This window comes from Oncorhynchus gorbuscha, linkage group LG23 (genome assembly GCF_021184085.1).
Source record: "Oncorhynchus gorbuscha isolate QuinsamMale2020 ecotype Even-year linkage group LG23, OgorEven_v1.0, whole genome shotgun sequence".
Lineage (NCBI taxonomy): Eukaryota > Metazoa > Chordata > Actinopteri > Salmoniformes > Salmonidae > Oncorhynchus > Oncorhynchus gorbuscha.
The window spans coordinates 54,266,095-54,280,447 of NC_060195.1; the positions used below are offsets into that span (position 1 = coordinate 54,266,095).

The 14,353-nt window shown below is 41.1% G+C and overlaps 1 protein-coding gene across 1 annotated transcript; it reads left to right on the top strand.

Moving 5' to 3' along the window:
• The first annotated feature begins 8,028 nt into the window (after positions 1-8,028).
• On the top strand, positions 8,029-9,897 carry LOC124011306 (protein S100-B-like). The gene is made up of 3 exons (XM_046324535.1): positions 8,029-8,167; positions 8,713-8,868; positions 9,148-9,897. Exons 2-3 carry the CDS (start codon positions 8,731-8,733, stop codon positions 9,295-9,297), a joined length of 288 nt encoding a protein of 95 aa, XP_046180491.1. The 5' UTR covers positions 8,029-8,167; positions 8,713-8,730; the 3' UTR covers positions 9,298-9,897.
• The last annotated feature ends 4,456 nt before the right edge of the window (positions 9,898-14,353 follow it).

Here is a 14,353-nt window from a genome sequence, read left to right on the forward strand (position 1 = left end):
TTTTAAGGACATTACATCAAAGTTGGATCAGCCTGTAGTGTGGTTTTCCACTTTAATTTTGAGTGTGACTCCAAATCCAGACCTCCATGTGTTGATAAATTTGATTTCCATTGATCATTTTTGTGTGATTTTGTTGTCAGCACATTCAACTATGTAAGGAAAGTCATTAATAAGGATATATTTCATTCATTCACATCTAGGATGTGTTATTTTAGTGTTCCCTTTATTTTTTTGAGCAGTGTATAAAAAAAGTATTCACATGAGTCAGACATGTGGTTTTCAGACACTTGTGATTATTCTCACATGGATTATCAAATGACTCAAACATGTGGTTCAATAACATTTCACTACTTTTGTAACTAGTGGGATTAGAACTCAGGTCTCAGACAGTTCAATTTTAAAAAAGGGCTGTCAAACATTTACATGTTTCTTTTGTTAATTAAAGGATTTGCTGCGATTGATCACGATTAATCGCAAATTCAGAAAATGCTCCAATAGAGCTGTAATTTAAGATTTTTTTAAATATAAAAAGCATTGTATGTCTTGATTTTGTCCATAGTAATGGTTATCAAGATAAGGTAAATTGATGAAGCACACTTTTTTTTACCTCAATGTCAATTTGTATTTTGGACGTTTAATGTATTTTGAATGCTTTCAGACTATGCAACTAATAACTCAAATTAATGTGCACAAACATGTAAAGAGGTTAACTCTGACAGCCCTAATTTCAAAAGCATGTTTTTGTAGAAAGTTATATGTTTTACATTCATTCCAGTGGCAAACACGTTCACACATTTTCAAGTACAAAATAATCCCTTTTAGGTCTGTTTATTAAATGTAACAAAAACCAATTGACAGCAAACAATAACAGACGCTAAAAATATCTGGGGAAAAATGGAAGGCTAGTGTCACGATCGTGGTATTGAGGAGACCAAAGCGCAGCGTGGTGTGAATGCATACTTTAATGACACACAGCCAAGACAATGCAGGAGTGGCTTTGGGACAAGTCTCTGAATGTCTTTGAGTGGCCCAGCCAGATCCCGGACTTGAAACCGATCTAACAGCTCTGGAGAGACCTGAAAATAGCTGTGCAGTGACGCTCCCCATCCAACCTGACATATCTTGAGAGGATTTGCAGAGAAGAATGGGAGAAACTCCCCAAATACAGGTGTGCCAAGCGTGTAGCGTCATACCCAAGAAGACTCGAGGCTGTAATCACTGCCAAAGGTGCTGCAACAAAGTACTGAGAAAAGGGTCTGAATACTTATGCAAATGTGATATGAAAAACTATCTAAATAGTTTTTGCTTTGTCATTACGGGGTATTGTGTGTAAATTGACGAGGGAAAAACGATTTAATCCATTTTAGAATAAGGCTGTAACGTAACAAAATGTGGAAAAATAATTTCTGAATGCGCTGTATCACCATGGAGGACTACAATAATTAATAAATCATTATTTTTAACACACCTTAATTATTATACTCAGGTAGGCTACGTAGCCTTTTTACAGAATGGCATTACATAATTTGCAATTCCACATGTGGAAACAGTGCTACTGCAAGATGTTAACACAAGCTTGTCACATGTGAGGCGAATAACACTATTTCACCCCCACATCTGAACTTGCAATGTCACATGTGAAACTGCAAATGCGAATTTCACATGTTAATTTTCATATGTGAAATTGCCATTCACATATGAGGTGAAATAGTGTTATCCTCCCACATGAGAAAAGGTGATGTTAACATGTGAACTCTAAATTTAATACATGTGAAAAATGTGATTTCGCATGTGAAATCTAAGCCATTTCACTTTTGAAAATGGGCTTGTCACATGTGAAACTACACATTTCACTTGTCTTTTTTGCTTGGCGTGGTGCTCTCTCACTCTCTGCATGCTACGATACTGGACCAGGCCATTAAACTAACATTAAAGCAAGGAGTTGCTTCATAAAGCCAGATAAATCTGTCCTCTAGCAGAGCTAGTGGACTTTACAGACTTATTATAGAGACTAAAGTGATGCCAAGTGAGAACTACCACACCCTTTAAAAATGCTACATGGCCATTTCCTCCCGTCCAATTGCTCAGCTCAAAAATGTGTGTGTGTGTGAGTGTGTGTGTGTCCAACATGATTGGAGTGTAGTAGAGAGAGGTCAGTAATGAATTGGACTGTATAATAAGCTACAGAGTTACTGTAGGGGTACCACCCCCATACGTTACTATGAAATATGTTCCCTCATATGGTTCAGTATGGAAAGCAGTTCTAGCAGCTATTGAGCTCTCTAGATCTGCACAGAATGGCATAACATTCCTCCCCGATAAGCTTTGACTAAGCACAATTTTGAAGCTAAATTGATGCTGAATTGATAGTAATTTATCAGGCGTCAATTGTAAATAAGATACAAATCTTAATTAACTTGCCCTAGTTTTAAAAATTCAAAAAAGATAACATGGCAATTCTTGGCATATCTATTGTGTAACAAAGCCAAGCAATTCTACCTTTAGATTTTTGGCTTTCAGCACTGTAGCTGTACTGGAATGATTTCAAAACCATTTCAGAGAGGCTTCTGGCTGTTGGTAATAGTGCAATTAATCAAGGTGCTCTTTGATTTATCAGTAGCACCTTTAAACACCCTACCTCTTTAAGCCAATTCCTATGACCATAATCAGATGCCCAGTTCTATTACAAACACTTTCTGAGTAGCTGCGTACCTGGATCTGAGGAAGAAAGAAGGTCTGCAAGGCTCTACTCGTGAAGGCTGTTCACATTGCTACCTGAGGCTGCTATCGTTTTAATCACAGTATGATAATGGGACCTTATCTTCTCCTAATCAGCCTCCGCCTCTGAGTGTAAGACCATGGATGAAATCACTTATCACAGTAGATATTCTTCTGGTGTTGTGCAAAGAGTTTAGAACAAGTCAGGACTTGTTCCCAAGTCTCAGCTGCCCCGTGTAGTTCTGGTAATTATCTTCGCTAAGCCTTAGAGCTACGTGGCCTGATGTCACGTGATCTCCGTTTCTTCCACAGTAGGAATTGGCTTAAAGATCTAACTGTAAATGGTTTTGTTTGTTTGTCTCTTCTGCTGGAGTCTCTAGACCCGGATACCCACATATGGTGTTATGCCTGGCCGACTTTAACTGTCTGTCTCACTGAGGCAGTTGGCAGAGTTAGTAGAGAGTGTGAATGACAGGATTAGCCAACACACACACACACACACACACACACACACACACACACACACACACACACACACACACACACACACACACACACACACACACACACACACACACACACACACACACACACACACACACACACACACACACACACACACACACACACACACACACACACACACACACACACACACTACTCATCCCCAGCCCTGCCCAGCCCTGCTAGTACACTGACCCATAATCTAACTAGGTGTGTAGATGTTGCTATTCCTGTCCCTGGTCACTTCTAGAAGTCTCCTGACTGAGCTACTTCATTTGCAAGTGTATACAAATAGAGGAGCACTACTGTTGCCAAGTCTGAATTACAACTGAGCTGAGCTTCAATCTGCATGTTCTCCAATCAACAATTAAACCCCCTCTAAATTGGCCCATTGTTGCTTTCTTTGCTATATGGAAATATTCATAGTTAAGGACTAGTTAACATTTCACTATGTGTTTCTTGCATAAAAAATTGGCCCATGCAGGTAGTGTACTATCAGACTAAAGTACACAGGAAATAGAGCTGTAGTACACAGGAAATACACTTACAATGTTGGCCAACAGGGATGTCTGCCATCTGGGTGTTTTCTTTGTGTGGGGATGAAGATGAAGCAGATTGTGGGTGGGGATTGTATCCCCTGACCCCTGTCCTACTTTCAGTGAGAGTTGCATTGGATCACACACATAGGATTGGTGGATATAGGCTCTCTCATGATTACTCTGTGATGTATTGAGAGGCACTCAGGAAGAAGGCCAATTACCAGTTCGTAGCTAATCCAGAGTGCGGGTGTCATCGGCCAATCTTCAGACAACTGCCAAGGTGGATAGAGTGTCAGTATGGCCCGGTATTTGTCTCATATAGTCACAGTGATGATGACTACCAGTCAATGGGTCAGCGGCAGTGCAAGTGGTCCTGTGTGGCTTAGTCGGCAGAGCATGGTGCTTGCAACGCCAAGGGTTAAGGGGTTTGATTCCCGCTGGGGCTAACATATGTTAAAATGTATGTGAGCGTGACAGTGAGAAAAGAGTCTGCCAGACGGAATATTATATCTCAAGTGTGAAGACTCCAAGTTGGCCCACAGTTATCTCATCACAAGGACATCTTGTGACATTGAGAAGATGGTGGGTGTGTCTCTCTGCCCAGGCGTTGCTGACGCATGCTAGATCTTACCACGCCTGGATAAGGTATTTTACGTTTCAGCTAATCACATCATATTTTATCGCAATCTGGTGCCCGATTGCACAGTTGATGATGTGGCACGTGACCATTAACTGATGCATGCAACATCTGAGTTGGCGGAAAGTGACTGGTCGCGTTGATTGGTAAAATGCCTATCCAGGCATTTGTAAGATCTGGCATGCGACAGTGACACATGTGCAGAGGAACGCGCTCTATGGCATGCATCTCGATCTGATTGGCTGTCACAAGCCTACTGAGATGGGTTGTAAAGCGCCTACTACCAGTCAATGGGTGTTCTGTACGTGGGTATGCCAAGCATTCAAGAGCTGAAGTCACAACTTCTTTACCAAATAAAGTGTTAAGTTACTTCCCTCTAGTGGTGAATACCATAACAGTATTATCATTATGAAATCTAACTCTCATCCAGCTCCTATCATATAATGAATGGACCAATCCCAGATATCTATTTACTTCCGAGGGGAATGTTCTGGGAGTTGCTGCTGGCAAATTCCCTCACCATATTGAGTTAATTACTTTGCAGAATGGATTCGTCCATAACCTTCCTCAACCTTTTCGCATCTCAATTCCAGTGAAACGCAGTAATTATCTGTGCAAACGCTGGGACTTGATCATAACCTGTCAAACACATCAAATATGTTAATAGATGCAATGTAATTAGAAGAGGTTGATGAGGAGTGGTGTCCCTGAACACAGATTGGATCCGGAGGAAAATGAAGTGTCTTTGCGTGTTGAACGAAACATTACACTTCCTTCTCATAAAAGCAGTGTTCCCTGCAGGATGTGACTTTCTCTCCTCACCCATATCATAACCAGTGCGTTTAAAAAAAAAATCTGATAGTCTTTTTAATCTGATGGGTTGTACATGATGACTGAAACTGATCACTTTTTTGTGTGTCTTTTGAAACTTGAAACTTGTCCTCTATGTACAGCATGAGTGCCACCTTGTGGCAACGAGCCCAACATTACATTTTTGTCGAGCTTTTAAATGGTAAGCTAAGGGGATCAATGGAATAACTTGTTAACCTAAAGCCCCACGCTAATACATGACTTACAAGCAATATACAGATATCCCAGTTGAAGTAGAAATCTACCAATTGGAGAATTAAAGAGAATGGAAGAGAAGGAGAGAAGAGAGAAAAGTGGAGATAAGGGGACAGAATAAGAAAGAAGGAGAGAGAAGGGGAGAAAAGGGTAGAGAAGGGGAGAGAAGGAGAGAGAAGGAGAGAGACGAGAACATACTGAGATTACCAAACCTCGGTGTTGTTTTCTTAGTTCTACCCCTGGTTACTCCCCCAGTCAGTGTCCAGACCACTAGAGCTCCCTATACTCTGCCAGGGATGAGTCAGCCACTTGGCAAACCTTTTCAACTCAGCGAGAGGCTCTGACCTATAGCCATGGTTACAGCAAAACACAGGGAGACCGCATTATCTCACTCTACAAAAGGTGACATCTCTCTTTTGGAGAGTTACAGCGAGACAATGTTTTTATAAACATTTTAAGAGTTATTTAACTTGTAAGATGTAAAAAAATAAAAAAGCTTTTTCCATAATAGAGGTGGGGTGAGCATTTTCTTATTGTTTCAATTAAGGACTTTTGCTTTAAGCCACAAGTATAACATATCTGTCTACCAACATCTCCAAGCCATATAATCCAGTTTTGGGGTGAGGTTAACACCAGTATCAATAGTAATATTAAAGACGTTGATGGATAGCTAGCCGATGTGGACAAGGAATGACAGCCACACTCACCTCCTGGTACTACAACTCCTGCCCTGAGATGACTAGTCAATGGGAGCACGTGATTGGTTGCTTGGCTAGTCTTTACAGAGCCCTGTCTGTTGTGTCTTCACTACTATCCCAGCATCCCCCACCACCATGGCTCATCATATGCATTTCTTCAAGATGGGAAGTCACAAGTCCACCAGAACCCATCAGACCCAATAGGAACACAACACTCTTCATCTTGATCTGTATGAATCCTCTTACTTGATACGTGATACACTGAAATAAACATGCATTCATCATTACACCGATTTGTTTGTGCTCAAAGGATCGAGAGAGAGAGAGAGAGAGAGAGGGGAGAGAGAGAGAGAGAGAGAGAGAGAGAGAGAGAGAGAGAGAGAGAGAGAGAGAGAGAGAGAGAGAGAGAGAGAGAGAGAGAGAGAGAGAGAGAGAGAGAGAGAGAGAGAGAGAGATTATTCTCAACTCGGCGTCACGTCGACAACTATCACCTACCTGCCCAACAGTCCTGTCGGGTCATTGGATAGAGTGCATATGATATGATCAGATGATTGTTCGGTATTGGGTGGATTTTTCTCTGAGCTCAGCTGAAATCATCTAGAAAAACTCAACCTCCTACCAATAGCATTTTCCAGAGCGTAGTTTGTTTTATGCTTAATGAATGAGTTAGAGAGAGAAGAGGTATGAAAATGATAGATCATGGATTTGACTGGATCAGTTTATATAATCATCTGACTACAATGACTGTAGACAGTCTTTCAAAGCAAGCAACGCTGCTTTCTACACACAAGAACAACTGTTTTCAGTGGACAATGGTCAACTGTTGTCAGAAGCATGTGAAATATATTTCGGAAGAGACAAAGAAACATTTATCATGAAGTAAAAAGCACTTTCTCCCAAACGCTTCCTGAGAAGAATGCAAAACAGATGCTGGCCAGAAAGTTGAGGGAGTTCGTGGGAGGGTGAAGTCAGTAGAACAGGAATTCAATGTGTTCTGGAACTTGATCAAAACATTTTTTTAACCTCTTTTAATGAAATGGTAAGGGATTATGTTGTTACTGTAGGTTAAGCTTTTTGTAGTTTATGCATACCTACACTTTGGACACTTCACATTTGGAAGTCTTAGCTCAATAGTAAATCAACTAAATCCGCGCCCTCCTATTTCTGCTCTAGATAACTGTAACACTTATCATTCCTACAGTTCAGGCATCTATCTATTCATAATGGTGAAACACGACAGCATATTTCACTTCTTTTTTTACATGAGTTTGACATGAACGGGTGTGCCTGCTTAGTAGTCAGGGGGTGTATAGGGCACACGTCTGGCCAACTCCACAAGTGAAAAGAAATGTGTTCATTAACATGCACAACCATCCATTTCCTCTGAAACAGGCCATTGTCTCAGACAAAACGTTGGTGGGGATTGTGGCAACCAGAAGGTCCTAAAGTCTAAGAGATCAATACAAATGGCCATGCATGGAAAATCCTCTTCACAATCACAGGTAAAGTGGTTTAACGGTGGGGGTTAGGAAGGCGCATAGGGGGAGAGGGTGAAAGTCCTCTTTGTTTGTTTTGCCTAATTCGTTGGACAATGCTTTCAAGGCCTGTGCAATCATATGAACATTAGATAGCCTATTATAATATAGTGCAATCGAGTGTTATCCCTTTCTTACACATCAGTTGTAAACCTGGAAGCTCAAATCCACAAATTCAGCTCAATGTCACAATGTCATACAAAAGAATGGTATTCAAACAACACTGTAAATGGACCACTATAACATGGTAAAAGACTGGCATAGCCATCAATGGTGAATTCTGTGTGAGAATAGAGTGGAGTGAGAGGGTGAAAAAGAGCCTATTGGTCAGTGTGCTGGACTGGCAGGGTGGTTGACCAGAGGCACTAGGCCCTCCCCACACCAACTATAAAAGCCTATAGTCTTTGTTCCTCCACAGCCACTACTCACTCTCATCCGCAAATAACCTTTGTTCCAGTCCGAGACTCACTGGTAAGTCAAGATGTTCTACTGTATCTGCTTGTTTTGGAGGCATTCGTTCATGGACTTTGATTTGGGGATTTGTATAGTGTAATGACAGGCTTCAAAGGTTATTTTAAATTGTACGAGTATCTTCATTACTCCCCGCTAATCACTGAGCTGTCCTTTTGTTGTTGTTGTTGTCTGAGAGATAGAATGTCATCATGTGATGTATTTAAGTTACATGACTGCTTACAGGTGTAGGATCTTAATGTTTTATCACCCTGTTTGCAGGTTCCTCCAACGAAGGAAACGTCTTGTAGTATATTTGAGGTTTCAAAATACTTCGGAAGTTTGTCATTTCCACTTTGACATTTCCGACTTGATTTTCCCTGATGAGAAATGTTTCAACCCCTACAAAAAAAATGTCCATTTGGTTATTATCCCCATAATAATTCATATTTCCTGTTGCTGCGGGACTATTTCCCTGCTGTAGCAAACTCAAATGAATGAAGACCCTGTTGTTTATGTCACACGCTAGGCCTAGAGATGAAATGCTTTTTTGCTCTACTTTGTAGATCGCATTACAAACCACAATGACTGATCTGGAGAGTTCACTGGCCACCATCATGGAGGTGTTCCATAAGTATGCAGAGAAAGAAGGGGACAAGCACAAACTGAAGAAGTGTGAACTGAAAGACTTGATCAATGAGGAGCTGCCAGCCCTTACAGGGGTGAGTATATGACTACCACATTTTCACTACAATATTTAATACGTTGTTGTTTAAATTGAACGTGCGGTTTGGATCTAGGCTATGTTTACAGCGTATGTGCATTTATCAATAAATCATAAGTCATTTTACAGACTTTGTTGCACTAAGCTCATGAGGCCTTCGTACATTATTATTCTAGAATCAATGGGTGGAATGACCATAAACCAGCCGTAAATATTGCCGAATGCACCTTTAGCCAATCAAATATGACCATATCTTATCTACTGTTTTTGCCCTCAGCAAGTGAAGGACCAGGCTACTATGGACAGTTTGATGGAGAGCCTGGACACGGATGGAGACTCGGAATTGGACTTCCAAGAGTTCATGACATTTATCACCATGGTAACTGTCTGTTGCCATGATTTCTGCGAGCACCATGAGGACGAGTAGCTAGGCACCAGTTAAACAAGAGAGAGAGAGAGAAAGCGAGTAAATTATGAAGTAGGAACTTTAGTTTGATAAAAAAAAACTTAAATGTCAATGGATGGAAACGTTGTATTTTTCCTGTTGGTCCCATTTAGTTTCAATAGGTTTCTTATACCCTGTTTGCCTACAAAGGGTTAACGCACTTTGTTTCATTGCCTGTGTCTTGTCAGAGCTGACAAAACCAAATTGGTTTAGTACTGAAACATCATAGAATAGCTTTTGCCAACAAACCACAGAGCACTTTCCTTGTTATACTGTAAAGCTAAGCCCCAAGGTAATAGACTCATGCATTTCTGTGGCTCTAAATTGGTTAAAGTGTTATCACTAACAATGCATGTATAATCAGCTACATTGGACATGGTTAGGCAAGTAAAACAAGTATTCTCCAGTTTGATTTTGAACCCCAAAAATGTTGACGAACTCCAGCCAATATCTTGAACTGAATTCTGTTTTTATGAAAGTTGTTTTCAAATTGAACTGTGCTTTGTGAAATGCTATTAAAAGTATAACATAGAGAATCAATAAAGATGATCCAGTGAATACAAGGACATACTTTTCACCAGTTACACCATGTCCTTTTTTACTTCAGATTCATACCATTCATATGTCTGTCTCCTGTAGAAAAGTTGTGATGTGTGCCCCTGAGTGGCAGTGTTGCTCCGCGGCAAAAGCATTGGCACCTACTGGACCTAGCGACTGTGTAAAATATATTGAATCAGTGACACGGAGAATGTATACATCTCCCTGATGCATCCTCAGTAAACATCTCCATACTATCGTGACGACGTGCCATACGTGCCACCTCTTGATGTCTGTCACCAATTCTGTGTTTCAACTGTGCTGGGAATGAAGAGACAGTGAAAGCAATAAACGGAGTGGTCCCACTGAGCCAATGGCAACGCTCTCCTGGGAGACCATGTCCTCAGAAAGTACACACACAACGGCTGACACAAGATGAGATTTTTCTCTCTGAAAAAAAAAAAAACAGTACATCAAAATACCTTTTTAGAATGGTCACGTAAAGGGTCAATAGTTTTGTGACGTGATGGGTTAAACGTGGACAACATTGACCAGTTCACTGTAGTAGGGGGGGGGGGTTGTTCGCAGAGGTGCTAGGCTCCCCGTCCGTAAGTAACAGAATTTCACTTAAAAAGAAACAAACTGAAACAGCATTCTCCTGTAATCTAGAGCCATAATCATTACGCTTGGATCTATGTCAAAAGGTACATGTTTATTTTTATGCACGTCTAAGCATACCTCTTGAGCCGTCTGTGTCCCTCTGAATGGTGGTTAATTTTTAAAAGAAACAACCTGCGCGTCTCTGCTAAAAAGCAGAGTAAAAAGATTGAAAGGAATGCGAGTCCTATTCAGTACGTCTAGTTATTGCCTGCTTTTCTAAAGTCTACCAACATTGCCAGCTAAGAGAGTCAAACGAGCTAGCCGCTCTAACGTGCTAGTCTGAAATGGCTTTTTTCCTATGGACATGACACCGCTGGGGACAGTATACGTATTGTGGATGTAAAATGTCAAAAATTATTTACGCACACGGGACATAAAAGCCTCATTTAAACACCCTTCAACACAGGCTGCTGCATCTGGTGCTGAAACATAACGTAATGGTCTGGAGAGCTGCCTCAGCCCCCAGTGTGAGACCAGGAAATAAAGTGGATGGGCAGTGCTCCAAAACTCTGAGGGAACATTGTGAGTTGGCAAATAGTTTGTTTTTACTCCTCAACAGAGACAGACGTTAATGGCATTTGGGGAAAAGTTTTAATTGGACAATCAATCTCTGACGCACTTCCTTGATGGATTCCTGGTCCTTTTGACGCGACTAGGCGAGATGTATGTGTTGCGTATGAGAATAGACAGCAGAATGTTACCATGCACAAGGTGCAACTGTTAAAACATGCATGCACCTGAGTGCATGATCAGAAAACGCATCCTTCTTACTGGTTGTGGCCATCTTAATTGGCAGGGCCTCATTGGATGATGGCCTGTGGTACATCCCTGCTACCCTTTGAGCGGGCGCAGATGGAGAGATCTAGGGATGTGGTCCTGTCGTCTCCTCTGTCAAAGGCTTAATAAACTGCCTATTAGAGATTCTCTCCAAGGTGCACTGTTGTGCACCTTATCCAAAGAGCAAAATAACCTTTGAACCAGGAATGCAACTGTATGTGTGCGCCTACGTTGTTCAGATCTGCCTGTGGTGGTCACACCAAAAAAAAAACGTCTGCTTGGCCACAGTGTCTAATGAGTCGGTCCAACTTGGAACATATTGTTCGACATAAATGGCAATAATAAGAATCATGAAGCTGCATCATCAGTCCCATCAGACCTTTTAACACATCCCAAGGAGCTGCAGGTAACAGCTGGGCTTGAATATTGTATAGTGGACGTGTTGTGGAAATGGAATGTTGAGACACCAAAAATAGCTCCAGCTGTTTCATTACTTGAGAGGACTGTAAAATAGACCTTATTCACATGGGATATTCCCACTGGAATCAGATCATATATACCTTGGCTTTGTCTCCATACACAGCTTTACATACATATGATAGATCTCGTATCCATCCACTTAGACGTTAGCTGGAACGTAGAGATGGGACCTCCTTTTAATCTCTCCATAATTCTTTGCAATCTAGATTACATTATGCTACTCTTGGTAAACAAAGGGATTAGTAACTGTACTGGTGTTGTTTTGCGCTGGACAGGATCATTATATGCCTTCAATTCCTGTTCTATTGAAAGATGACAAAGCATAAATTTTCAGATAATTCTTTGGGTTTATTTACTATATATGAACTGCTGGTGCATTGTGTGTGTGTGTGTGTGTGTGTGTGTGTGTGTGTGTGTGTGTGTGTGTGTGTGTGTGTGTGTGTGTGTGTGTGTGTGTGTGTGTGTGTGTGTGTGTGTGTGTGTGTGTGTGTGTGTGTGTGTGTGTGTGTGTGTGTGTGTGTGTGTGTGTGTGTGTGTGTGTGTGTGTGTGTGTGTGTGTGTGTGTGTGTGTGTTGAGCAATACTGTTCCTGATCCAACAATGCGCCTAACCGGACAATAAATTGAGTTCCACTGCAATTCATTCTGGGAGTTGATCTAGGAGAGCTGTGATGGGGACTCTGTGGGGTAAATTGAATGCCATTTAAATTCCCATCAACCCATCTGTTCTGTTTATTACCCCCTGTTGAAGTTTGGACATTGGACGTGACGTTTCAACGCTGAAATAGTCTGGAAAAACCATCTCTGTAGAAGCTACCTATGAATATGACATACTGTGTGATCAAATGATGCAATGAAAATATTCCCTGTGTTAATAGGTTATTAATGGACTATCAGCATGTCGCAGTATCAGTCTTCTCTCTTTACCTGTGTCCCAAATAGCACCCTATTCCCTATTTGACCAGGGCCCATAGGGTAGTGCAGAAAAAAAGTGCAATATGTAGGGAATAGGGTACCATTTGGGACATATCCATTGTGTCTCTGCAAAACATTGTCGTGGCATGACAGTGCATCTCCCCTGTTGGGACCAGCAAGGTCTAAAGTGGAAATGGGGAGCATTGTCACTCTGGTGGGTCGATTGCTTGTTCCTTTTCCCATAGTCACCAACTGAGGAACCATCTGTTTCATGGAACTAGATTGGTTACCACAATGGGACTCAATGACAATTACTGACATAGACTGACGTAGACTGACTGACTGTGGAACTTTAATTAATGACAGTCAGGCACCAATGGTGACTTTCCTTTCATGACGTACAGTATATGTAAAAATGTTAGTATTTTTAATATTATGTTAATGTTAATATTATATTGCTGTTACCATGCCACCAATGGTAACAGCGATCCTAAGGAACCAAGGGCAAAAAAAAAAAAATTGGCATCTCCATTGGGCGACGGTATTGTCAGCCACGGGTGGTTTTTGGCTGACTGTCACAGATTGGCATTAATTGTCATGAATCTTGACCTGGAGGCAGCTCTGAAGAGTTGTCACTAGCTAGCACAGCCACAAAGTAACATAATTAAGAACTTATTTTTTTGTTGCAATATAGACAATTTTGACTTTGCAGCTGGCCCATCTAGTGTAAATCACTCAGGTCTGCCTCCAGGGAAGATTAGTGACAATAAACGTCAAGCTGCCTGTGGGTCCGGCCATGGAGGATTGGGAAAATGTCAGTGACAACTTGTTACTTTTTTACTCTGGACAAGACCCCCACTTTATCATCACCACAAAGGTAAAGATTTGTGTTCAGTGAGTGTTTCAGGTAAACCGACTGATTAATTGAATTAATGAGTGACTGAGAGATTAAGAAAACATCGCCCCAGGGCAAGCATAACAGTATTTCCAGTTCGTCCACCCCTGAGACAATATTATCAAGTTTCAAATATCTTAAGATCTGTTCTACAGGGAGAAGAATAGAAATCTAAATCTATTAAATCAAGTGAACATGAACCTGGTTCGCCGTGGGCAAAACTGGTTGGAATGACATCAATTCGACCAGGCTTCTATTAGCTTTTAATCCACAAAAAGTGAAGCTTTTGCGAATTGATAAGAATCATGGGTAATGCCCACTAATCAATTGCATTCAATGTACAGAGCAATTGTGTTGTCACGCCCTGACCTTAGAGATCCTTTAAATTCTCTATTTGGTAGGTCAGGGTGTGACCAGGGTGGGAAATCTATGTTTATATTTCTTTGTTGGCGGAGTATGGTTCCCAATCAGAGGCAGCTGTCTATCTGATTGGAGATCATACTTAGGCAGCTCTTTTTCCCACCTTCTGTTGTGGGATATTGTCTTTGTGTGTTTCATGTGTTTGGAATCCTAGCTTTAAGTTCGTTGAGCTGTTTATTGTTTTTTTGTGGAAAGAAAATGTACGCCTACCATGCTGCACCTTGGTCTCCTTTTAACGACAGACGTTACATGCGTCAACATCGATATGCATTTGAAATTAATCAACAGGTTTCTGGTTTTAATGACATTTAATAGTTTTGCACACTGGTTTGGAGGAAATATTTCCATTTCAGCGA